Source organism: Ranitomeya imitator, chromosome 2, assembly GCF_032444005.1.
Source record: "Ranitomeya imitator isolate aRanImi1 chromosome 2, aRanImi1.pri, whole genome shotgun sequence".
NCBI lineage: Eukaryota > Metazoa > Chordata > Amphibia > Anura > Dendrobatidae > Ranitomeya > Ranitomeya imitator.
The window spans coordinates 381,605,750-381,632,854 of NC_091283.1; the positions used below are offsets into that span (position 1 = coordinate 381,605,750).

Below are 27,105 nucleotides of genomic sequence, written 5' to 3' on the forward strand. Positions count from 1 at the left end.
AGGGATTTTTGTGTACTCACCGTAAAATCCTTTTCTCTTAGTCACTCATTGGGCCAGGACACAGTACCCACCCTGTTGGCCTGATGGCTATGTTTGTTCTTTGGTTTGAAATACTGTACCCGTATTTGATGGTTTTGATCTCCTGCTTTGTCACTGAACTGGTTTGGCTAGAGCCAATGGTAGGTGTATACTGTAGAGGAGGAGCTAATTTTGTTATATTCACTTAGTGTCAACCTCCCATTATCAGCAGCATACACCCATGGTCCTGTGTCCCCCAATGAGTGGCTTGGAGAAAATTGTTTTGCGGTGAGTACACAAAAATCCCCCTTTCTTTATATGTATTGCTTTGTATTACATGCTCAGTCTCCATAAAAGGGCTTTGATTTTTATTTTTAGACATCTGCATAGATCCAGCGTTCAACATATCAGTGTCCAGGTGCATATATTAAGGTTGCTGTGTTTACCATTGATATTCTGTTCATTATCTCATCAAATAGGACAGACTTTAACCCTATTGTGGGCTTGTCTGGTTTATATCTTAGGTAGTCATTGGTCTATTTTTAAGTGTTTTTAATGTACTTTTTGGCTTATACCTCAATAAACATAGGTGGTCCCTTGTTTGGCATACTTGTTATTTTCTTTGTTTTATAGTTCTGTACAAGGACATCATGATTGAGCTTCCCCGGCCCCTCACATCACCAGGTAATAGACAAGGACTAAATACACACAGCCTATAATTATCTGTATGTAAAGAATGAATTCAGTCGCTGTTTGTGCTTCCTCCAGTTCTATCCAGTAAGTGGACAACACCAGAGAGATGTCCCCATCTTCTTCTTCCACAGGACTGTAAACAAGAAGATCCCAATGTTCCTCAGGATCATCAGGTAGATGGAGAGAAGGTGTCATGAGTTCTCCCCTATGATGTGTAGACGTCTGTGAAGGTCTTGTGTTCAGTCTTCTTTTATCCACCAGTATTATATGTTTTATACTTGTGTAATGAGAACGGTGGAGATGACAGGATTAGAGCTGATCATAAATGTGACTTCTCCATCTGTCTGTGACTTTTACAATATTTCTTTCAGGGTAACAGTCTGACCCATCTTAATACTACAGAAATATACATGAGAGGTGATGAGCGACGTATAGAGGAGATTCCTACATTTGACCGCACAGGTGAGTAGTAAATATAAATGTAGAGTATAGTTACACAGCACCATTTTGTTTGCGCTGGCAGTGTGTCATGTGTAATGTTTATCTGAATGTATTAGTCCTTGCTGTTATTTCTATATTTGTATTGCTTTGTATTTCTTGCTCAATCTCCATAATAGGGCTTTGATTTTTCTTTTTAGACATCTGCATAGATCCAGCATTCAGCATATTAGTGTCCAGGTGCATATGTTAAGGTTGCTGTGTTTGCCATTGATATCCTGTTCATTATGTCATCAGATAGGACAGACTTTTACCCTGTTGTGGGCTTATCTGGTTTATATTTTAGATAGTCATTGGCCTATTTTTAAGTGTTTTTAATGTACTTTTTGTCTTATACCTCAGTATACATAGATGGTACCTTGTTTGTCATACTTTGTCTCTTTGGTTTATAGTTCAGTACAAGAACATTATGAGTGAACTTCCCCGGCCGCTCACATCACCAGGTAATAGAAAGGACTAAATACACACGGCCTATAATTATCTGGTTGTAAAGAATGAATTCAGTCCCTGTATGTGTTTCCTCTAGTTTTATACAGTAAGAGGACAAAACCAAAAAGATATCTCCGTCCTATTCGTCCACGCGACTGTAAACCTGAAAGTCCTAATGTTTCTCAGGATCATCAGGTAGATGGAGTGGTGGTGTCATGAGATCTTCCCTTTTATGTGTAGAAGGCTGTGAAGGTCTTGTGCTCAGTCTTGTTTTGTCCACCAGTATTATATGTTTTAGCAGAAAAAAATATATATATATACCAGCTCACCTGTCGGCATGTGTTGTGGGGAAGCACGGATAACGTGTAGTCATCACGTGAGCAAGCAATCCAAAAAAAGAGAAAAAAATCCAGCTTCCAAAAACTTACAAATTTATTCGGGATAAAAGGCAAAGTCCAGTCCAATCCAATAAATTACATAGTGAAGAGTAGCAAGCTACGCGTTTCGAACAATGGTATGTTCTTTCTCAAAAGCTCTTTTGAGAAAGAACATACCATTGTTCGAAACGCGTAGCTTGCTACTCTTCACTATGTAATTTATTGGATTGAACTGGACTTTGCCTTTTATCCCGATTAAATTTGTAAGTTTTTGGAAGCTGGATTTTTTTTCTCTTTTTTTGGATTATATGTTTTATACTTGTGTAATGAGAACGGTGGAGTTGGCAGGATTAGAGCTGATCATAGATGTGACTTCTCCATCTGTCTGTGACTTTTACAATATTTGTTTCAGGGTAAAGATCTGCCCCATATTATTACTACAGAGACATATGTGAGGGGTGATGAGTGGTATAAAGAGGAGATTCCTACAGATAACCGCACAGGTGAGGAGTAATCACTAAATGCACAGTATACTCACTTGTTTTACTCATTCATTTACCGCTACAATTATGTGTTGAATTTTTAAAGGTACTGTATATTACACAGCGCTGTTACACTTTTTTTTTTTAAATTCTTTTTTTTTTTTTAATTCATGCAATGCTAGGGAAAAAATCTCCGTGCCCAAAGTTGAATTGACACTTTTTAGAATAGAAGTTGAAAGCTGGTCTCCGTACATTGTTTTCTGGATGTACAGACATGTGATTGCAGAAGATAGTCACTGGTCACATCACTAATGCATTGGTTTCTGCTACTGTCATTGACTGGGAGAAGCACGCACACGCTTGGTCAGAATTGGAAGCATTAGCAGGACACCTGAGTAGCATTGAAAGTAAAATGTCAGGGAATCAATAAGGTGACTATAGAGTGGGGAAAATAAATATTTGTTAGGCTAGGTTCACATTGCGTTAGTGGCAGTACGCTAACGGAATCCGTTACATAGCGCCACTAACGCAATGTAATGGGTCCGTTAGCGCACCCATTGACTGCAATGTAACTAACGCATTGCTAACGTATGCCATTTTTGGAATGCGGTAGCGATGTCCTGTTAGTTTCTGACGGATCTCGAACGCTGCTTGCAGCGTTTTTGGGTCCGTTCTCGCTAGCGCAGATCGGGCATCTGCGCTAGCGGGATCGCTAAACGCAATCCCTTTTTGGACATTGCGTTAGCGCATTCCGTTAGTGTATGCGCTAAACGGATTGCACTAACGCAATGTGAACCTAGCCTTACACTGCCAATTTTGCAAGTTTTCTCACCTTCAAAGGATGGAAATGTCTGTAATTTTTATCATATTAATTGCATCTGTTTGAACTCATTAACTGTATAAAAAACACTTGTCTACGCACTCAACCAATAACACTCCAATCTCTTCACCATGACCAACACCAGAAACATGTCTAAGGACACCAGGGAAAAAATTGTAGTCATGCACAAGGCTGGGCTAAGCTACAGGACAATAGGCAAGCAAATTGGTGAGTAGGCAACAACTGTTGGCACAATTATTAGACAAAGGAAGAAACACAAGATGACTGTGAATCTTCCTCGGGGCTGCAGAACTACATGGAAGGACCTGGTCAATGACCTGAAGAAAGCTGGGGCACAGCCTCAAACATTACCGTAACACACTATGCTGTCATGGATTAAAATCCTGGAGGGCATGCAAGGTCCCCCTACTCAGCCAGCTCATGTCCAGGCCCATTTGAAATTCGCCAGTGACCATCTGGATGATCCAGAGAAGGCATGGTAGAGAAGGTCAGATAAGACCAAAATAGAACATTTTGGTATCAACTCCACACGCCATGTTTGGAGGAAGAAGAATGAGTACAACCCCAAGAACACTGTCCCAACCGTTAAGCACGGTGGGGGAAACATCATACTTTGGGGGTGCTTTTCTGCTAAGATGGCAGTACGACTGCACCATATTGAAGGGAGGATAAATGGGGTCATGTATTGCAAGATTTTGGCCACAACCTCCGCCCCTCAGTAAGAGCATTGCAGATGGATCTTGGCTGGGTCTTCAAGTATGACAATGACCCAAAAGACACATCCAGGGTAACTGTGGATTGGCTGTGTAAGAAGCATTTTAAGGTCCTGGAGGGGCCTAGCCAGTCTCAAGACCTGAACCCAATAGAAAATCTTTGTTGGGAGCTGAAACTCAATGCTGCCCTGTGACAGAAAAAACTTGAAAGATCTGGAGAAGATCTAACTGGAGGAGTGGGCCAAAATCTCTTTTGCAGTGTGTGTTTACTTGGTCAAGAACTACAGGAAACATCTGACCTCCGTAATTGCAAACAAGGGTTTCTTTACCAAATATTAAGTTCTGTTTTTCTATTGTTTTTATTTCAAGCATTACAATGCAAATTACTTATTTAAAAATCATACAATGTGATTTTTTTGGGGGATCTAAATTGTACAAGTTGTAGGGATTTCACTCACTCAGGTGCGACGGCTGACATTCAGGAGGCACTTTCCTTTAAAAGTTCACAAAGGTTTATTACATCATAAACCATTTGGTAAAAACAACAGAAAACAAATAGCCTCTGGCTCAGGGAAGAAAACAAGTGTCCAGTCCTTCAGGCTCAGTCCTGGAGCCTTAACACACTTAGGAGGGTTCCACCTCCACACATATCTGCTGTGTTAAACATTAGCCCTTCTTTTATAGGACTAACCACACCCAGGAACCCATCACATGATTAGACATGTGGTTATGACATCACCACAGGTCCTGCAACACACATAGATAGGCAGGGTTATGTTACAGCGACAAGCCACCTATGTGACACATATCTCCCGTCGACTACACAACCTTTAGCCATGCTACATACCTCCCCCCTCTGCCTAAAGCCATGGGGCTTGGCACTTTCTACCACTAGGCAAGGGATTTTTGATAGGGCATCAGCATTACCGTGCAGCTTCCCGGCCCTATGTTCCACATGGAAATTGAAGTCCTGCAGGGCTAAGAACCAACGGGTGACCCTAGCATTTCTACCCTTTGTTTCCTTCATCCACCTAAGTGGGGCATGGTCGGATATCAGTCTAAATTTACGTCCCAGGAGATAGTACCGTAAGGTGTCCACCGCCCACTTTATGGCCAAACACTCCTTCTCTACGACTAAGTAATTTTTTTCAGACGAGGACAGTTTCCTACTCAGATATAGAACAGGATGCTCCTCCCCATGTAGCTCTTGGGACAGGACTGCTCCTACCCCAACATCTGAGGCATCTGTTTGAAGAATAAACTCTTTCTTAAAATTTGGGGCCATCAGAACGGGTTGCGTACACAGAGCCTCTTTCATTTCTTGGAAGGCTGACTCTGTCTCTTCGGACCATTTAACCATTACTGATTTCGTCCCCTTTAGCAGATCAGTCAGAGGCGCAGCCACCGTGGCGAAGTTTGGAATGAACCTCCTGTAATATCCCACGATCCCCAGAAAGGCTTTGACTTGCTTTTTGGAGAGTGGCTTTGGCCATGCTTGAATTGCCTCCACTTTACTGATTTGGGGTTTTATTTCTCCACGACCCACTATATAGCCTAGGTACTTAGCTTCCTCCTTAGCCAAGGCACACTTCTTCGGGTTTATTGTAAACCCTGCCTCTCTTTGAGCATCAAACACCGCTTGGACTTTTTTCAGATGACTCTCCCAGTCCAGGCTAAAGATGACTGTATCATCCAGGTACGCAGCAGCGTATGGTTTATGGCGTGCAAGGACTCTATCCATAGCCCTCTGGAAGGTCGCCGGAGCTCCCTGTAGGCCAAACGGCATCTGGACATACTGGAAGCATCCATCTGGTGTAGAAAACGCTGTCTTCTCTGTTACGACCGCCGCACATACTTACCCGGCTTCTCTCATCCCTCGGCGCACTAGCGATCCTGTCCCGCGCCGCTCTGCTTCCTCCTTCGCCGGCTCACGGCGTCCGGTCTCACTGCGCATGCGCTGTCGCGTCTCCTCCATCGCAGAGCCTTCTGGGAGGTCGCGACCCGGTGGCTCCGCCCCAACATGGCGGCACCCATCGGGTATTTCTTCCCGGCGTCTTCCTAGGTAAGACGCCTTTGCTTTGTAGGTGCACTGTCTGCCGTCAGTGTCCCTATGTCCTAGGCTCCCCTATTCTGATATCTTTTCCCTGCTCAGTGTTCGCTTTGTTTCAGTGCTGTGTCCTGCCTAGTTCCGTGTTCCTGCTGTGTCCTGCCAAGTTCCGTGTTCCTGCTGTGTCCTGCCTAGTTCCGTGTTCCTGTTGTGTCCTGCCAAAGTTCCGTGTTCCTGCTGTGTCCTGCCAAGTTCCGTGTTCCTGCTGTGTCCTGCCAAGTTCCGTGTACCTGCTGTGCCCTGCCGAGTTTCGTGTTCCTGCTGTCTCCCGCCAAGTTCCGTCTTCCTGCTGTGTGTCCTACCCAGCTCCGTGTTCCTGCCGTCTCCTACCAAGTCCTGTGGTCCTGCCGTGTTCTACATCGTCTGTGTTCCTGTCATCTTCAGTTAAGTCCTGTTTTCCTTTTATGCCCCGCCACTCTAATAGCTCTGTAGTCTCCATCTATCTTGGGTCGTCCCTTTGGCTCTAGCTGTTGTGTCTCCATTCCCCCGAGGTCCTGCTCCTAACGCTCCCTGTATAGGGGGTGTTTCCATCTGGTCCGCTCGACCCCGGGGGCTCTAGAGTCACGACCCAGAGGGTCCACTCTCGGATTTCTGTCCGAATCCCTACAGTAAGCAAAGGCCATGGACCCCGCTGGGGCCTCTGCTGCGCAAAAAGAGCTGCTCTTTTTGCGGGAGAATCAGTCCCGTATAATGTCCTTTTTGAAATCTATGGATTCTCGCTTGTCTTCGCTCCTGCCCTCTGATCCTGGCAACGCTGCTCTACTCGTTGGCATACAGCAAGAGTTAGCTCAGCAGCGTGACACCCAGGCCCATATTCTTAGTTATTTGTCTTCAATAGACGATCGGCTGCTTTCTATCCAGACAGCCACTTCTACATCTGCTCCTGCTTCCCACCCTCCACCCCGCTTGGCTAAACCGCCTCGGTACAATGGGGATCCTAAATCCTGCCGTGGATTTTTAAACCAATGCCGTCTTCACTTTGAGCTTCTGCCCCAGCATTACCCAACGGATCGGTCCAAGGTTGCTTTTTTGATTTCCCATCTGGAGGGTGACGCCTTGGCATGGGTTAATCCACTCTGGGAGCGAGACGATCTTCTAGTCTCCCGGTTGTCTGAATTTTTGGAGACTTTCCGTCTTGTCTTTGACGAACCTAGACGTCTGGCCTCTACTACTGAAGCTCTATTTTCTCTCCATCAGGGATCGCTATCCGTAGGCCAGTACGCTATTCAGTTCCGCACCCTCTCCTCTGATTTGGGCTGGAACAATGAGGCGTTGGTGGGTGCTTTCTGGCAGGGTCTCTCTGGGCGCATAAAAGATGAGTTAGCTGGTCGGGACACCCCTACAGTTTTGGAGGAATTAATTTCCTTAGCTACCCGTATTGACCTTCGGTTCCAAGAACGCACCCGCGAGCGGAGATCTCTTCGTCCATCTCCTGCCACCCGAAAGCCACTCAGCCCACAGCCTAGAATTTCTTCTCAGGCGTCCGCACCGGAACCTATGCAGGTGGACCGTCTTAAGATGTCCGAACAACGTCGTAAAGAGAGGCGCACTCAGGGGTTATGTTTTTACTGCGGGAGTGCTGCTCATTTATTGCGCTCATGCCCTGAACGTCCGGAAAACTCCTCCGCCTAGGTCAGGTAAGAGAGGCCTCCCTAGGTGTGTGTGATCCCTCTCAACCCCTTACCTTGTCCGTTCTTTTGCATGTTGCGGGCATGGGCATTTCTTTGGATGCGTATCTGGATTCGGGCGCAGCAGGGAATTTTATCAGGTTGGAAGAGGTTTTGAAATTCTCCGTTCCAGTCAAAACCTTAGAGGCTCCTGTGATTCTTGCATCTGTGGATGGTAAACCTTTACAGGAGACCATTACTCAAGTAACACTTGAGGTGGAACTTCAAGTTGGGGCTCTGCACAAGGAGAGAATTGCATTTTATGTTTTAGCTGGCCTGTCTCATCCTATGCTCTTAGGTCTTCCTTGGTTACGGAACCACGAGCCCATTTTAGATTGGCGCAATGGCAATATCTTGCGCTGGGGTGAGTTTTGTCGGGAACGTTGTCTGCTGCCGGTGCGTCCTGTGGGGTTTTCCTCTAATTCTTCTCCTTTCTCTTCTCTTCCCGCCTTACCCTGTGTCTACAGCTCTTTTTCTGATGTCTTCAACAAGAAGGAGGCTGAGGGTCTTCCGCCTCACCGTCCCTATGATTGTCCCATAGATCTCGTGCCTGGAACTAACCCGCCCAGGGGCAGAATCTATCCTCTCTCTCCTGCTGAGACTCAAGCTATGTCTGAGTACATTCAAGAAAATCTTGCTAAGGGATTCATTCGCAAGTCTTCTTCTCCGGCCGGAGCAGGGGTTTTTTTCGTGAAGAAGAAAGACGGTTCTCTCCGTCCCTGCATTGATTATCGAGGCCTAAACAACATCACGGTGAAGAACAAATATCCTCTGCCACTCGTTCCGGAACTCTTCGACCGTCTTCGGGGTGCGCAAATTTTTACCAAATTAGATTTACGTGGCGCATACAATTTGGTTCGTATTCGTGCAGGCGATGAGTGGAAGACTGCCTTCAATACTCGTGACGGTCACTACGAATACTTGGTTATGCCGTTTGGTCTCTGCAACGCCCCCGCGGTTTTTCAGGAATTTGTGAACGATGTATTTCGGGATCTTCTCTACTCCTCAGTCGTAGTTTACCTTGACGACATTCTCATCTTTTCTCCGGATCTCTCCACTCACAGGCGAGATGTCCGTCGTGTTCTGCAAAGGCTAAGAGAGAATCATCTGTTCGCTAAGATTGAGAAGTGCGTCTTTGAACAATCTTCCCTTCCCTTCCTTGGATATATTGTCTCAAGATCTGGCTTAGAGATGGATCCAGAGAAGGTTTCTGCTGTCCTGAATTGGCCTCGTCCTCTTGGAACAAAAGCCATCCAACGTTTTCTTGGCTTTGCCAATTACTATAGACAATTTATTCCTCATTTTTCTTCCTTGACCAAGCCTATCTCTGCCCTAGTTCGCAAGGAAGTCAACTCCAGTCTTTGGACCCCTGAGGCTGAAGAGTCCTTTCTGTCCCTCAAACAAAGTTTCGCCACGGCCCCTGTGCTTCATCGTCCTGATGCTAATAGACCGTTTGTCCTTGAGGTCGACGCATCCTCTATTGGAGCTGGAGCTGTACTTCTGCAAAAATCTTCGTCCGGACGTTTGGTGACCTGTGGTTTTTTTTCTAAAACCTTTTCCGCCCCTGAGCGTAACTACTCTATAGGGGACAAAGAACTATTGGCTATCAAGCTAGCCTTGGAAGAATGGCGTTATCTTCTTGAGGGGTCTCTTCATCCATTCACCATTTACACAGACCACAAGAATCTGGCCTATATTCACTCTGCCCAAAGACTAAATCCACGACAAGCCAGATGGTCTTTATTCTTCGGACGATTTGAATTTGAACTTCATTTCAGACCCGGAAATAAGAATGTCAAAGCAGATGCTCTTTCGAGATCCTTTCTGCCTCTGGACATTGAGGATTCTCCGGCTCAAATCATTGATCCTGCGAAGATCGTCACTCTTGCTCCGCTTAGAGTGATTTCAACTCCTCCTGGCAAGACTCTTGTGGCTAAGCAAGACAAGGAGAGAGTTTTACGTTGGGGTCACTCCTCCAAAATTGCAGGACATGTAGGAGTCAAGAAGACACTTTCTCTTGTCTCTCGGCACTACTGGTGGCCATCTCTCCGACAAGACGTCACCAACTTCATCGCCTCTTGTCCTTCTTGTGCCAAGAATAAAGTCCCTAGGCAGCTTCCTTCCGGTCTCCTGCATCCTCTGCCTGTGCCTTCCGTCCCTTGGAGTCATATAGCTATGGACTTCATCACTGATCTACCGTGTTCCTCGAATTGCTCTGTCATCTTGGTTGTTGTAGATCGGTTCTCTAAGATGTCTCACTTCATCGCATTGCCTGGTCTGCCTTCCGCTCCAGAGTTGGCAAAGATCTTTTTACACCAAGTCTTCCGTCTTCATGGTTTTCCACATCATATCGTCTCAGACCGTGGAGTACAATTTACCTCACGTTTTTGGAGAGCTCTCTGCAGTCTATTAAAGGTTAACTTGGATTTCTCTTCCGCCTATCACCCTCAGTCCAACGGACAAGTGGAGCGAGTTAATCAAGTTCACACTACATATCTGCGACATTTCTCCAACGCACACCAAGATGACTGGGTCTCTCTTCTCCCCCGGGCCGAATTCTCATATAACAATCTTCCCAGCGAGTCTTCCTCCAAAACTCCTTTTTTTGTAGTCTATGGTCAACATCCGAACATTCCTCTTCCTGTTTCTCTTTCCTCGGGGGTACCGGCAGCGGATTTCTTGTCCCAGGAATTCTCTCCGATTTGGAATGAGACCAAAGTGGCTCTTGAGAGAGCTAGCCTTAATATGTAAAAGTTTGCTGACAAGAAGCGTTTGGATGCTCCGCCATATTCTCCGGGTGATAAAGTTTGGCTCTCCTCTCGCTATATCAAGCTTAAAATTCCCTCTTGCAAACTGGGTCCTCGCTATATTGGTCCTTTTCCTATCTTGAGTCGCATTAATGATGTCTCTTATAAGTTGAAGCTACCTGCCTCTTTGCGCATTCCCAATGCCTTCCATGTGTCTCTTCTCAAACCCGCAGTCTTTAATCATTTTCACTCCGCTACCTCTCCCTCTCCTCAGCTCTGTACTTCTGATGGAATCTTTAATGTTAAAGATATTCTTGCTAAAAAGGTGGTTAGGGGTAAGACTTATTTTTTGATAGATTGGGAGAGATTTGGTCCTGAGGAGAGGTCCTGGGAGCCTCGAGAGAACATCAACGCTCCTCTTATCATGAAAAGATTCCTTTCCAGCCTTAAAAAGAGGGGGACTAAGGAGGGGGGTACTGTTACGACCGCCGCACATACTTACCCGGCTTCTCTCATCCCTCGGCGCACTAGCGATCCTGTCCCGCGCCGCTCTGCTTCCTCCTTCACCGGCTCACGGCGTCCGGTCTCACTGCGCATGCGCGGTCGCGTCTCCTCCATCGCAGAGCCTTCTGGGAGGTCGCGACCCGGTGGCTCCGCCCCAACATGGCGGCGCCCATCGGGTATTTCTTCCCGGCGTCTTCCTAGGTAAGACGCCTTTGCTTTGTAGGTGCACTGTCTGCCGTCAGTGTCCCTATGTCCTAGGCTCCCCTATTCTGATATCTTTTCCCTGCTCAGTGTTCGCTTTGTTTCAGTGCTGTGTCCTGCCTAGTTCCGTGTTCCTGCTGTGTCCTGCCAAGTTCCGTGTTCCTGCTGTGTCCTGCCAATTTCCGTGTTCCTGCTGTGTCCTGCCTAGTTCCGTGTTCCTGCTGTGTCCTGCCAAGTTCCGTGTTCCTGCTGTGTCCTGCCAAGTTCCGTGTTCCTGCTGTGTCCTGCCTAGTTCCGTGTTCCTGCTGTGTCCTGCCAAGTTCTGTGTACCTGCTGTGCCCTGCCGAGTTTCGTGTTCCTGCTGTGTGTCCTACCCAGCTCCGTGTTCCTGCCGTCTCCTGCCAAGTCCTGTGGTCCTGCCGTGTTCTACATCGTCTGTGTTCCTGTCATCTTCAGTTAAGTCCTGTTTTCCTTTTATGCCCCGCCACTCTAATAGCTCTGTAGTCTCCATCTATCTTGGGTCGTCCCTTTGGCTCTAGCTGTTGTGTCTCCATTCCCCCGAGGTCCTGCTCCTAACGCTCCCTGTATAGGGGGTGATTCCATCTGGTCCGCTCGACCCCGGGGGCTCTAGAGTCACGACCCAGAGGGTCCACTCTCGGATTTCTGTCCGAATCCCTACATTCTCCTTGGCTTCCTGTGCCATGGGGATCTGCCAATACCCCTTCGTCAAATCCAAGGTGGTTATATACCTGGCGTGCCCAAGCCTTTCGATGAGCTCATCAACGCGAGGCATGGGATACGCGTCGAACTTGGAGACCTCATTCAACTTTCGATAGTCGTTGCAAAACCTCCACTCCCCATCAGGTTTTGCGACCAGGACAATTGGGCTCGACCAACCGCTCTTGGATTCCTCAATGACTCCAAGCTTCAACATACGCTCCACCTCCTTGGAGATTACTTCTCGGCGGGCCTCAGGAATTCGGTAGGGTTTCACGTTCACCCGCACATGTGGCTCTGTCAGGACCTCGTGCTCTATGACCTTCGTATATCCTGGTAACTCTGAAAACAGCTCGCTGTTCTTCTGGAGTAACTCCCGGCACTGTTGTTTCTGGGCCTTCGATAGCGTCTCCGCTATAGTAACCCCTCCAACCTCACCTTCTAGGTTGCTTAGCAAAGATGGAGCTACTGCCCGCTCTTTATTTTGCCATGGCTTGATGAAGTTGACATGGTAGACTTGAATTGGTTTCCGTCTTCCTGATTGGTGAATTTTATAGTTTACCTCGCCAAGCTTCTCGACGACCTCATATGGCCCTTGCCATTTGGCCAAGAACTTACTCTCCACCGTCGTAATTAACACAAGAACTCGGCCTTCCGGATTGAACTGCCTAACTCTTGCAGACTGGTTGTAGACCCTGGCCTGAGCTTCTTGTGCCTGGAGGAGGTGTTCTTTTACGATAGGCATCACCTTTGCAATCCTCTGCTGCATCAGGGCCACATGCTCAATGACGCTTCTGTGGGGCGTGACTTCGGCTTCCCAGGTTTCCTTGGCTATATCCAGGAGTCCTCGCGGATATCGGCCATATAGAAGCTCAAACGGTGAGAACCCTGTGGAGGCCTGTGGCACTTCACGAATAGAAAACATCAGATATGGTAAGAGACAGTCCCAGTATCTACCGTCTTTCTCTATAGCTTTTCTCAGCATGCTCTTCAGTGTTTTGTTAAATCTCTCAACAAGGCCATCTGACTGGGGATGGTACACCGAGGTCCTCAACTGGGAGATTTTCAGGGCTTTGCATAACTCCCTCATCACCTTGCTCATGAAAGGTGTCCCCTGGTCAGTCAGGATCTCCTTTGGCAGACCTGTCCGGGAAAACACATGGACCAACTCGTGGGCTATACTCTTCGAGGAAGAATTTATCAGGGGAATTGCCTCAGGATAACGTGTGGCATAGTCCAGGATGACTAGTATATACTGATGGCCCCGGGCTGATTTAAGTAAGGGACCGACCAAGTCCATGGCAATTCTCTCGAATGGCACCTCAATAATGGGCTGTGGCACAGGGGGGTTCCGGAAATGAGGAGTGGGAGCAGTTAGCTGACATGTAGGGCAGGACCTGCAATAGTTCACTATTTCCTGGTGACATCCAGGCCAATTTTTCAACCCCTAGGTGTCCACCCAAGATGTGTGAATGGGCCATGTCCAACACCTTCCGTCTATATGGACCCGGCACTACCAACTGCTCTACCAACTCCTCCCTTATTTTCGTGACCCGGTACAACAACTCCCCACTCATCAGAGAATGGGGAAATCTTGTGTCTGCCCCCGGCTCCTGTACAACCCCATTAATAACTGTGACATTATTAAAGGCTTCCCTCAGAGTGGCGTCCCTATGTTGGGCAGTCCCAAAATTTCCACCGGTTACCTCTAACTCCAGAATGTCAGATGCAGGGGAAACTTATAATAATAATTTTTATTTATACAGCGCCAACATATTCCGCAGCGCTTTACAACTTATAAACACTTCCTCCTCATCCCCAACCAGAACACAAAAAGGAAACCTGTCTGTCTCTGGGTGTGGCGACACCCTTCCAGGGTTCATTGGTTCCCTACTCTTGCTAGGGAGCTCAGAACCTTTTCCCCCACAAATCCCAAAACAAACAGAAATCCCGGCCAATAATTATAGGGTGCAACAAGTCCTGAACAACGCCGACTATATGGGACTCAGTGCCACATGCTGTTTCAATGTCCACCCTGGCCATAGGGTAGTCCTTTGCATCACCATGTATGCACCGCACTCCGACCTTCTTTCCCGGGAGCAGGTGGAGAGGAAAAGTGTCCCTCACCAGGGTCACTAAGCTCCCCGAGTCTAACAGTGCAGTTACTGCTCGCCCGTTCACCTTTACGGGACACGCTTGAGGTCCCTCGTTGGGCGGAGAGTTCACACTGCAGGCTGGATACGCATAGTATGAACTACGGCGTCCCATGCTGCAGTCCATCTGCTCAGTGGTCTGGGAACAACAGGCAGCTATATGTCCTGGCCCGTGGCACCTCCAACAAATAATATCACCCGTAGGGACCTTGGGCACCACCTCCCCCGCCCTTTGCGACCTTGGATGCGCCACCCCTTTTTGGGACTCAGCTCCCTTCTGGGACCCCCAGTACGGCATGGGCTGCCTCCTGAAGGAGCCTTCCAACCCTTGGTATCTCTCAACCAGTCCGATCAGCTCGTTGGCATTCTGGGGATCACCCTGGGCAACCCAAGTCTGTATAGGCCTTGGTAGGGAATGGACAAACCGATCCATCATCACCCGTTCTACCATTTGAGCAGGTGTAGATGACTCTGGCTGCAGCCATTTCTGGACCAGGTGCAACAGATCAAACATTTGGGAACGAGGTGGTTTGTCCCGGTGATAGGCCCAACAGTGAATTCGCTGTGCCCTGACAGTCAGTGTCACCCCCAAACGTGCGAGAATCTCGGCTTTCAACTTGTGATACTCCTTGGCATCCTGCAAGGTCAAGTCATAGTACGCCTTCTGGGGTTCTCCCGTCAGGTATGGCGCCAGTACCTCTGCCCATTGCTCGGGCGGAAGTTTTTCCCTCTCGGCGACCCTCTCAAACACCATCAGGAAGGCGTCAACATCATCCCCGGGGGTCATTTTCTGCAATGCACGTCTTACCGTCTTCCGGACGTGGGCATCATCAGCCAGACCTGGGGTTGGGGCGCTCGTCTTGCCCTGGATGGCGGTTGCCAGAAGCTGCATCTGCTGCTGGCTCTTTTGCATCTGCTGCCGTTGCTCCTGCTGGCTCTGTTGTATCTGCTGCATCAACAGCCTGTTGGTCTCTTCCTGCCTTTGCTCCTGCTGTGACTGCATCTGGACTGTTATAATCTGGTGGTTTAGGAGCAACATGGAACGAGCTCTGAAGGAAGTGGTATCTGTACTGACCGCAGTCCCTAAGCTCAACACAACACTAGAAGTAGCCGTGGAATGCTCCTAACTCTCCCTAGGCATCTCATCACAGCCTAAGAGCTAACTACCCCTAAAGATAGAAGCAGGAAAACTATCTTGCCTCAGAGAAAATCCCCAAAGGATAGATTAGCCCCCCACAAATAATGACTGTGAGTGGAGAGGGAAAAGACATACACAGAATGAAACCAGGATGAGCACAGGAGGCCAGTCTAGCTAGATAGATAGGACAGAATGGAATACTGTGTGGTCTGTTATGACCTGGTGGTCAGGACAATAATGGACCTGGTGGTTAAGAGCACACGAAATGACCTGATAGTTACTGATAATAAGGACGAGCTCTGGGACGTGGGAACTCTGCTGACCGCAATCCCTAATCCTATCACACACACTAGAAATAGCCGTGGATTGCGCCTAACGCTCCCTATGCAACTCGGCACAGCTTAAGGAACTAGCTAGCCCTGAAGATAGAAAAATAAAGCCTACCTTGCCTCAGAGAAATTTCCCAAAGGAAAAGGCAGCCCCCCACATATAATGACTGTGAGTAAAGATGAAAATACAAACACAGAGATGAAATAGATTTAGCAAAGTGAGGCCCGACTTACTGAACAGACCGAGGATAGGAAAGGTTACTTTGCAGTCAGCACAAAAACCTACAAAAAGACCACGCAGAGGGCGCAAAAAGACCCTCCGCACCGACTCACGGTGCGGAGGCGTTCCCTCTGCGTCCCAGTGCTTCCAGCAAGCAAGACAACAATAAAAATAGCAAGCTGGACAGAAAAATAGCAAACCAAAGAAATACAAGCCGGAACTTAGCTTCTGCTGGGAAGACAGGTCACAAGAACGATCCAGGAGAGAACTAGACCAATACTGGAATATTGACAGGTGGCATGGAGCAAAGATCTAAGTGGAGTTAAATAGAGCAGCCAGCTAACGAATTAACCTCGTCACCTGAGGAAGGAAACTCAGAAACACCCACCAGAGGAAGTCCATGGACAGAACCAGCCGAAGTACCATTCATGACCACAGGAGGGAGCCCGACAACAGAATTCACAACAGTACCCCCCCCCTTGAGGAGGGGTCACCGAACCCTCACCAGAGCCCCCAGGCCGACCAGGATGAGCCAAATGAAAGGCATGAACCAGATCGGCAGCATGAACATCAGAGGCAAAAACCCAGGAATTATCTTCCTGACCATAACCCTTCCACTTGACCAGGTACTGGAGTTTCCGTCTCGAAACACGAGAATCCAAAATCTTCTCCACCACATACTCCAACTCCCCCTCAACCAACACCGGGGCAGGAGGATCAACGGATGGAACCACAGGCGCCACGTATCTCCGCAATAACGACCTATGGAACACATTATGGATGGCAAAAGAAGCAGGAACGGCCAAACGAAATGACACAGGATTGATAACCTCAGAAATCTTATGTGGACCAATGAAACGAGGCTTAAACTTAGGAGAGGAAACCTTCATAGGAACATAACGAGACGACAACCAAACCAAATCCTCAACACGCAGTCGAGGACCCACACAGCGCCGGCGGTTAGCGAAACGTTGAGCCTTCTCCTGGGACAATGTCAAATTGTCCACCACATGAGTCCAAATCTGCTGCAACCTATCCACCACAATATCTACACCAGGACAGTCCGAAGACTCAACCTGCCCTGAAGAGAAACGAGGATGGAAACCAGAATTGCAGAAAAACGGCGAAACCAAAGTAGCCGAGCTGGCCCGATTATTAACTACGAACTCAGCCAACGGCAAAAAGGACACCCAATCATCCTGATCAGCAGAAACAAAGCATCTCAGATATGTTTCCAAAGTTTGATTAGTTCGTTCGGTTTGGCCATTTGTCTGAGGATGGAAAGCCGAGGAAAAAGACAAATCAATGCCCATCCTTGCACAAAAGGATCGCCAAAACCTCGAAACAAACTGGGAACCTCTGTCAGAAACGATGTTCTCCGGGATACCATGTAAACGAACCACATGCTGGAAAAATAATGGCACCAAATCAGAGGAGGAAGGCAATTTAGACAAAGGTACCAAATGGACCATCTTAGAAAAGCGATCACAAACCACCCAAATGACCGACATCTTTTGAGAGACGGGGAGATCCGAAATAAAATCCATAGAAATATGCATCCAGGGCCTCTTTGGGACCGGCAAGGGCAAAAGCAACCCACTGGCACGAGAACAGCAGGGCTTAGCCCGAGCACAAGTCCCACAGGACTGCACAAAAGAACGCACATCCCGTGACAAAGACGGCCACCAAAAGGATCTAGCCACCAAATCTCTGGTACCAAAGATTCCAGGATGCCCAGCCAACACTGAACAATGAATCTCAGAGATAACTCTACTAGTCCATCTATCAGGGACAAACAGTTTCTCCGCTGGGCAACGGTCGGGTCTATCAGCCTGAGACTTTTGCAGCACCCGCCGCAAATCAGGGGAGATGGCAGACAAAATTACCCCCTCTTTGAGAATACCCGCCGGCTCAGGAACACCCGGAGAGTCAGGCACAAAACTCCTTGACAGGGCATCAGCCTTCACATTCTTAGAGCCCGGAAGGTACGAAACCACAAAATCAAAACGGGAGAAAAATAACGACCATCGAGCCTGTCTCGGATTCAACCGTTTGGCAGACTCAAGATAAGTCAAATTCTTGTGATCTGTCAAGACCACCACGCGATGCTTGGCTCCTTCAAGCCAATGACGCCACTCCTCGAATGCCCACTTCATGGCCAACAACTCACGATTACCAACATCATAATTACGCTCAGCAGGCGAAAACTTTCTAGAAAAGAAAGCACATGGCTTCATCACCGAGCCATCAGAACTTCTTTGCGACAAAACAGCCCCTGCTCCAATCTCAGAAGCATCAACCTCAACCTGAAACGGGAACGAAACATCTGGCTGGCACAACACAGGGGTAGAAGAAAAACGACGCTTCAACTCCTGAAAAGCCTCTACAGCTGCAGAAGACCAATTGACCACATCAGCACCCTTCTTGGTCAAATCAGTCAACGGTTTAGCAACACTAGAAAAATTAGCGATGAAACGCCGATAAAAATTAGCAAAGCCCAGGAACTTTTGCAGGCTCTTCACAGATGTTGGCTGAGTCCAATCGTAAATGGCCTGGACTTTAACAGGGTCCATCTCGATAGTAGAAGGGGAAAAAATGAACCCCAAAAATGAAACCTTCTGAACTCCAAAGAGACACTTTGACCCCTTCACAAACAAGGAATTAGCACGAAGGACCTGGAACACCATTCTGACCTGCTTCACATGAGACTCCCAATCATCCGAAAAGACCAAAATATCATCCAAATACACAATCAGGAATTTATCCAGGTACTCTCGGAAGATGTCATGCATAAAGGACTGAAACACAGATGGAGCATTAGAAAGCCCGAATGGCATAACCAGGTACTCAAAATGGCCCTCGGGCGTATTAAATGCTGTTTTCCATTCATCGCCTTGTTTAATACGCACAAGATTATACGCCCCTCGAAGATCTATCTTGGTGAACCAACTAGCCCCTTTAATACGAGCAAACAAATCAGACAGCAACGGCAAAGGATACTGAAATTTGACTGTAATTTATTAAGAAGGCGGTAATCAATACAAGGTCTCAAAGAACCATCCTTCTTGGCCACAAAAAAGAACCCTGCTCCTAACGGTGATGACGACGGGCGAATATGGCCTTTCTCCAAGGATTCCTTTATATAACTCCGCATAGCGGCGTGTTCTGGCACAGATAAATTGAACAATCGGCCCTTAGGAAACTTACTACCAGGAATCAAAATAATTGCACAATCGCAATCCCTATGAGGAGGTAGGGCACTGGCTTTGGGCTCATCAAATACATCCCGATAATCCGACAAAAACTCTGGAACTTCAGAAGGAGTGGAAGACGAAATAGACAAAAATGGAACATCACCATGTACCCCCTGGCAACTCCAGCTGGACACAGACATAGATTTCCAGTCCAATACTGGATTATGGACCTGTAGCCATGGCAACCCCAAAACGACCACATCATGCAGATTATGCAACACCAGAAAGCGGATATCCTCCTGATGTGCAGGAGCCATGCACATGGTCAATTGGGTCCAGTACTGAGGCTTATTCTTGGCCAAAGGCGTAGCATCAATTCCTCTCAATGGAATAGGATACTGTAAGGGCTCCAAGAAAAAACCACAGCGCCTAGCATACTCCAAGTCCATCAAATTCAGGGCAGCGCCTGAATCCACAAATGCCATAACAGAATAGGATGACAAAGAGCAAATCAGAGTAACAGACAATAGAAATTTAGACTGTACCGTACCAATGGTGGCAGACCTAGCGAACCGCTTAGTGCGCTTAGGACAATCGGAGATAGCATGAGTGGAATCACCACAGTAAAAACACAGCCCATTCCGACGTCTGTGTTCTTGCCGTTCAGCTCTGGTCAAAGTCCTATCACATTGCATAGGCTCAGGTCTATGCTCAGGTAATACCGCCAAATGGTGCACAGCTTTACGCTCACGCAAGCGTCGATCGATCTGAATGGCCAAAGACATAGACTCATTCAGACCAGCAGGCATGGGAAATCCCACCATGACATCCTTAAGGGCTTCAGAGAGACCCTTTCTGAAGATTGCTGCCAGGGCACATTCATTCCACTGAGTGAGCACAGACCACTTTCTAAACTTCTGACAATATATCTCCGCTTCATCCTGACCCTGACACAGAGCCAGCAAGATTTTCTCTGCCTGATCCACTGAATTAGGTTCGTCATAAAGCAATCCAAGCGCCAGGAAAAACGCATCAACATCACGCAATGCCGGATCTCCTGGCGCAAGGGAAAATGCCCAGTCTTGAGGGTCACCACGTGACAAAGAAATAATGATCTTTACTTGTTGAACAGGGTCACCTGAGGAGCGAGGTTTCAATGCAAGAAACAATTTACAATTATTTTTGAAATTCAAGAACTTAGATCTATCACCAAAAAACAAATAAGGAATTGGAATCCTAGGCTCTGACATCGGATTCTGAACCACAAAATCTTGAATGTTTTGTACCCTTGTAGTGAGATTATCCATCCAAGAGGACAGACCTTGAATGTCCATGTTTACACCTGAGTCCTGAACCACCCAGAGGTAAAGGGGAAAAGAGAGACAAAACACAGTGCAAAGAAAAAAAATGGTCTCAGAACTTCTCTTATCCCTCTATTGAGATGCATTAGTACTTTGGGCCACCTGTACTGTTATGACCTGGTGGTCAGGACAATAATGGACCTGGTGGTTAAGAGCACACGAAATGACCTGATAGTTACTGATAATAAGGACGAGCTCTGGGACGTGGGAACTCTGCTGACCGCAGTCCCTAATCCTATCACACACACTAGAAATAGCCGTGGATTGCGCCTAACGCTCCCTATGCAACTCGGCACAGCCTAAGGAACTAGCTAGCCCTGAAGATAAAAAAATAAAGCCTACCTTGCCTCAGAGAAATTCCCCAAAGGAAAAGGCAGCCCCCCACATATAATGACTGTGAGTAAAGATGAAAATACAAACACAGAGATGAAATAGATTTAGCAAAGTGAGGCCCGACTTACTGAACAGACCGAGGATAGGAAAGGTTACTTTGCGGTCAGCACAAAAACCTACAAAAAGACCACGCAGAGGGCGCAAAAAGACCCTCCGCACCGACTCACGGTGCGGAGGCGTTCCCTCTGCGTCCCAGAGCTTCCAGCAAGCAAGACAACAATAAAAATAGCAAGCTGGACAGAAAAATAGCAAACCAAAGAAATACAAGCCGGAACTTAGCTTCTGCTGGGAAGACAGGTCACAAGAACGATCCAGGAGAGAACTAGACCAATACTGGAACATTGACAGGTGGCATGGAGCAAAGATCTAAGTGGAGTTAAATAGAGCAGCCAGCTAACGAATTAACCTCGTCACCTGAGGAAGGAAACTCAGAAACACCCACCAGAGGAAGTCCATGGACAGAACCAGCCGAAGTACCATTCATGACCACAGGAGGGAGCCCGACAACAGAATTCACAACAGCGGTCAGTATAAAACACTACAAAAATCCACGCAGAGATTACAAAAATCTCCACACCTGACTAAAGGTGTGGAGGGTAAATCTGCTTCCCAGAGCTTCCAGCAACACAGAGTTAATTCATACTGATAAGCTGGACAAACATAGAAAGCACAGAACGGATAAGTCCGCAATCTGTGGACAGAAAAGAGCAAGCAAGAACTTAGCTTTGTGTTATGAAAGGTAATTCAGTACCACAATGGACATAGAGGTCAGCGCACATACAGTGACCTGGCAAAAACCTAAAAAACAAGAACAAGCTCTGAGACGTGGGAACTCTGTTGACCGCAATCCCTAATCCTCTCCAACAACACTAAAGGCAGCCGTGGATTGCGCCTAACGCTCCCTATGCAACTCGGCACGGCCTGAGAAACTAGCTAGCCTGAAGATAGAAAATAAGCCTACCTTGCCTCAGAGAAATATCCCCAAAGGAAAAGGCAGCCCCCACATATAATGACTGTGAGTTAAGATGAAAAGACACACGTAGAGATGAAATAGATTTAGCAAAGCGAGGCCCAACTTTCTGAACAGAGCAAGGATAGGAAAGGTAACTTTGCGGTCAACACAAAACCCTACAAAAACCACGCAAAGGGGGCAAAAAGACCTTCCGTACCGAACTAACGGCACGGAGGTACACCCTCTGCGTCCCAGAGCTTCCAGCAAGCAGGAAAAAACAAATAGACAAGCTGGACAGAAAAAAACAGCAACAAATAGCAAAGAAAAACTTAGCTATGCAGAGCAGCAGGCCACAGGAACGATCCAGGAGGAGACAGGTCCAATACTAGAACATTGACTGGAGGCCAGGATCAAAGCACTAGGTGGAGTTAAATAGAGCAGCACCTAACGACTTCACCATATCACCTGAGGAAGGAAACTCAGAAGCCGCAGTACCACTTTCCTCCACCAACGGAAGCTCACAGAGAGAATCAGCCGAAGTACCACTTGTGACCACAAGAGGGAGCTCTGCCACAGAATTCACAACAGTACCCCCCCTTGAGGAGGGGTCACCGAACCCTCACCAGAGCTCCCAGGACGACCAGGATGAGCCATATGAAAGGCACGAACAAGATCGGGAGCATGGACATCAGAGTCAAAGACCCAGGAATTATCTTCCTGAGCATAACCCTTCCACTTAACCAGATACTGGAGTTTCCGGATAGAAACACGAGAATCCAAAATCTTCTCCACAATATACTCCAACTCCCCCTCCACCAAAACCGGGGCAGGAGGATCAACAGATGGAACCACGGGTGCCACGTATCTCCGCAACAATGACCTATGGAATACGTTATGTATGGAAAAAGAATCTGGAAAGGTCAGACGAAAAGACACAGGATTAAGAACCTCAGAAATCCTATACGGACCAATAAAACGAGGTTTAAACTTAGGAGAGGAAACCTTCATAGGAATATGACGAGAAGATAACCAAACCAAGTCCCCAACCCGAAGTCGGGGACCCACACAGCGTCTGCGATTAGCGAAACGTTGAGCCTTCTCCTGGGACAAGGTCAAATTGTCCACTACATGAGTCCAAATCTGCTGCAACCTGTCCACCACAGTATCCACACCAGGACAGTCCGAAGACTCAACCTGCCCTGAAGAGAAACGAGGATGGAACCCAGAGTTGCAGAAAAACGGTGAAACCAAGGTAGCCGAGCTGGCCCGATTATTAAGGGCGAACTCTGCCAAAGGCAAAAAGGACACCCAGTCATCCTGATCGGCAGAAACAAAGCATCTCAGATATATTTCCAAGGTCTGATTGGTTCGTTCGGTCTGGCCATTAGTCTGAGGATGGAAAGCCGAGGAAAAAGAAAAGTCAATGCCCATCCTATCACAAAAGGCTCGCCAAAACCTCGAAACAAACTGGGAACCTCTGTCAGAAACGATATTCTCTGGAATGCCATGTAGACGAACCACATGCTGGAAAAACAATGGCACCAAATCAGAGGAGGAAGGCAATTTAGACAAGGGTACCAAATGGACCATCTTAGAGAAGCGATCGCAGACCACCCAAATGACTGACATCTTTTGAGAGACGGGAAGATCTGAAATAAAATCCATAGAGATATGTGTCCAAGGTCTCTTCGGGACCGGCAAGGGCAAAAGCAACCCACTGGCACGAGAACAGCAGGGCTTAGCCCGAGCACAAATCCCACAGGACTGCACAAAAGTACGCATATCCCGCGACAGAGATGGCCACCAAAAGGATATAGCCACTAACTCTCTGGTACCAAAGATTCCAGGATGACCAGCCAACACCGAACAATGAACCTCAGAGATAACTTTATTCGTCCACGTATCAGGGACAAACAGTTTCTCCGCTGGGCAACGATCAGGTTTATCAGCCTGAAATTTTTGCAGCACCCGCCGCAAATCAGGGGAGATGGCAGACACAATTACTCCCTCTCTGAGGATACCCGCCGGCTCAGATACACCCGGAGAGTCGGGCTCAAAACTCCTAGACAGAGCATCCGCCTTCACATTATTAGAGCCCGGAAGATATGAAATCACAAAGTCAAAACGGGCAAAAAACAACGACCAACGAGCTTGTCTAGGATTCAACCGCTTGGCAGACTCGAGATAAGTCAAGTTCTTATGATCAGTCAAGACCACCACGCGATGCTTAGCTCCTTCAAGCCAATGACGCCACTCCTCGAATGCCCACTTCATGGCCAGCAACTCTCGATTGCCCACATCATAATTTCGCTCAGCAGGCGAAAACTTCCTGGAAAAGAAGGCGCATGGTTTCATCACCGAGCAATCAGAACTTCTCTGCGACAAAACAGCCCCTGCTCCAATCTCAGAAGCATCAACCTCGACCTGGAACGGAAGCGAAACATCTGGTTGACACAACACAGGGGCAGAAGAAAAACGACGCTTCAACTCTTGAAAAGCCTCCACAGCAGCAGAAGACCAATTGACCACATCAGCACATTTCTTGGTCAAATCGGTCAATGGTTTAGCAATACTAGAAAAATTGCAGATGAAGCGACGATAAAAATTAGCAAAGCCCAGGAACTTTTGCAGACTTTTCAGAAATGTCGGCTGAGTCCAATTATGGATGGCTTGGACCTTAACAGGGTCCATCTCGATAGTAGAAGGGGAAAAGATGAACCCCAAAAATGAAACCTTCTGAACACCAAAGAGACACTTTGATCCCTTCACAAACAAAGAATTAGCATGCAGGACCTGAAACACCGTTCTGACCTGCTTCACATGAGACTCCCTATCATCCGAGAAGATCAAAATGTCATCTAAGTATACAATCAGGAATTTATCCAGGTACTCTCGGAAGATGTCATGCATAAAGGACTGAAACACTGATGGAGCATTGGCAAGTCCGAATGGCATTACTAGATACTCAAAATGGCCCTCGGGCGTATTAAATGCAGTTTTCCACTCATCGCCTCGCTTAATACGCACAAGATTATACGCACCACGAAGATCTATCTTGGTGAACCAACTAGCCCCCTTAATGCGAGCAAACAAATCAGATAATAATGGCAAAGGGTACTGAAATTTAACCGTGATCTTATTTAGAAGGCGGTAATCTATACAAGGTCTCAGTGAACCATCCTTCTTGGCTACAAAAAAGAACCCTGCTTCTAATGGCGACGATGACTGGCGAATATGCCCCTTCTCCAAAGACTCCTTCACATAACTCCGCATAGCGGCGTGCTCAGGCACAGATAAATTAAACAGTCGACCTTTTGGGAATTTACTACCAGGAATCAAATCGATAGCACAATCACAATCCCTATGCGGAGGTAGGGTATCGGACTTGGGCTCATCAAATAAATCCCGATAATCAGACAAGAACTTAGGAACCTCAGAAGGGGTGGATGACGAAATAGTCAGAAATGGGACATCACCATGTACCCCCTGACAACCCCAGCTGGACACAGACATGGATTTCCAATCTAATACTGGATTATGGACTTGTAGCCATGGCAACCCCAACACGACCACATCATGCAGATTATACAACACCAGAAAGCGAATAACCTCCTGATGTGCAGGAGCCATGCACATGGTCAGCTGGGTCCAGTACTGAGGCTTATTCTTGGCCAAAGGCGTAGCATCAATTCCTCTCAATGGAATAGGACACTGCAAGGGCTCCAAGAAAAACCCACAACGCCTAGCATACTCCAAGTCCATCAAATTCAGAGCAGCGCCTGAGTCCACAAATGCCATGACAGAATACGATGACAAAGAGCAGATCAAGGTAACGGACAGAAGAAATTTTGACTGTACCGTACCAATGGTGGCAGACCTAGCGAACTGCTTAGTGCGCTTAGGACAAGCAGAGATAGCATGAGTGGAATCACCACAGTAGAAACACAGCCCATTCAGACGTCTGTGTTCTTGCCGTTCAACTCTGGTCAAAGTCCTATCGCACTGCATAGGCTCAGGTTTAAGCTCAGGTAATACCGCCAAATGGTGCACAGATTTACGCTCGCGCAAGCGTCGACCGATCTGAATGGCGAAAGACATAGACTCATTCAGACCAGCAGGCATAGGAAATCCCACCATGACATCCTTAAGGGCTTCAGAGAGACCTTTTCTGAAAATAGCTGCGAGCGCACCTTCATTCCACTGAGTGAGTACGGACCACTTTCTAAATTTCTGACAATATACCTCTATTTCATCCTGACCCTGACACAGAGCCAGCAAATTCTTCTCTGCCTGATCCACAGAATTAGGCTCATCGTACAGCAATCCGAGCGCCAGGAAAAACGCATCAATATTACTTAATGCTGGATCCCCTGGCGCAAGGGAAAATGCCTAGTCCTGAGGATCGCCACGCAAAAAAGAAATAACAATTTTCACTTGTTGAACTGGATCACCAGAGGAGCGAGGTTTCAAGGCCAGAAACAGTTTGCAATTATTTTTGAAATTCACAAACTTGGCTCTATCACCATAAAACAAATCAGGAATAGGAATTCTTGGTTCTAACACAGGCTTCTGAACCACCAAATCTTGAATCTTTTGTACATTTATAACGAGATTATCCAATGAAGAGCACAGACCCTGAATATCCATGTCCACACCTGTGTCCTGAATCACCCAAATGTCTAGGGGAAAAAAAAAAGCAAAACACAGTGCAAAGAAGAAAAAAAATGGTCTCAGAACTTCTTTTTTCCCTCTATTGAGAATCATTAGTACTTTTGGCCTCCAGTACTGTTATGAAAGGTAATTCAGTACCACAATGGACATAGAGGTCAGCGCACATACAGTGACCTGGCAAAAACCCAAAAAACAAGAACGAGATCTGAGACGTGGGAACTCTGTTGACCGCAATCCCTAATCCTCTCCAACAACACTAAAGGCAGCCGTGGATTGCGCCTAACGCTCCCTATGCAACTCGGCACGGCCTGAGAAACTAGCTAGCCTGAAGATAGAAAATAAGCCTACCTTGCCTCAGAGAAATATCCCCAAAGGAAAAGGCAGCCCCCACATATAATGACTGTGAGTTAAGATGAAAAGACACACGTAGAGATGAAATAGATTTAGCAAAGCGAGGCCCAACTTTCTGAACAGAGCGAGGATAGGAAAGGTAACTTTGCGGTCAACACAAAACCCTACAAAAACCACGCAATGGGGGCAAAAAGACCTTCCGTACCGAACTAACGGCACGGAGGTACACCCTCTGCGTCCCAGAGCTTCAAGCAAGCAGGAAAAAACAAATAGACAAGCTGGACAGAAAAAAACAGCAACAAATAGCAAAGAAAAACTTAGCTATGCAGAGCAGCAGGCCACAGGAACG

The 27,105-nt window shown here is 47.3% G+C and overlaps 1 protein-coding gene across 3 annotated transcripts in view; it reads left to right on the forward strand.

The window, feature by feature from the left end:
* The window catches only part of LOC138664065 (gastrula zinc finger protein XlCGF53.1-like), a 122,404-nt gene that overhangs the window by 30,080 nt on the left and 65,219 nt on the right, over positions 1-27,105 (forward strand). For all 3 annotated transcript variants that reach the window (XM_069750485.1, XM_069750484.1, XM_069750486.1), the window contains exons 10-15: positions 652-702; positions 787-884; positions 1,083-1,173; positions 1,602-1,652; positions 1,736-1,833; positions 2,428-2,518. In XM_069750485.1, coding sequence (XP_069606586.1) covers positions 652-702; positions 787-884; positions 1,083-1,173; positions 1,602-1,652; positions 1,736-1,833; positions 2,428-2,518 — 480 coding nt within the window. The remainder of the gene's footprint in view (positions 1-651; positions 703-786; positions 885-1,082; positions 1,174-1,601; positions 1,653-1,735; positions 1,834-2,427; positions 2,519-27,105) is intronic.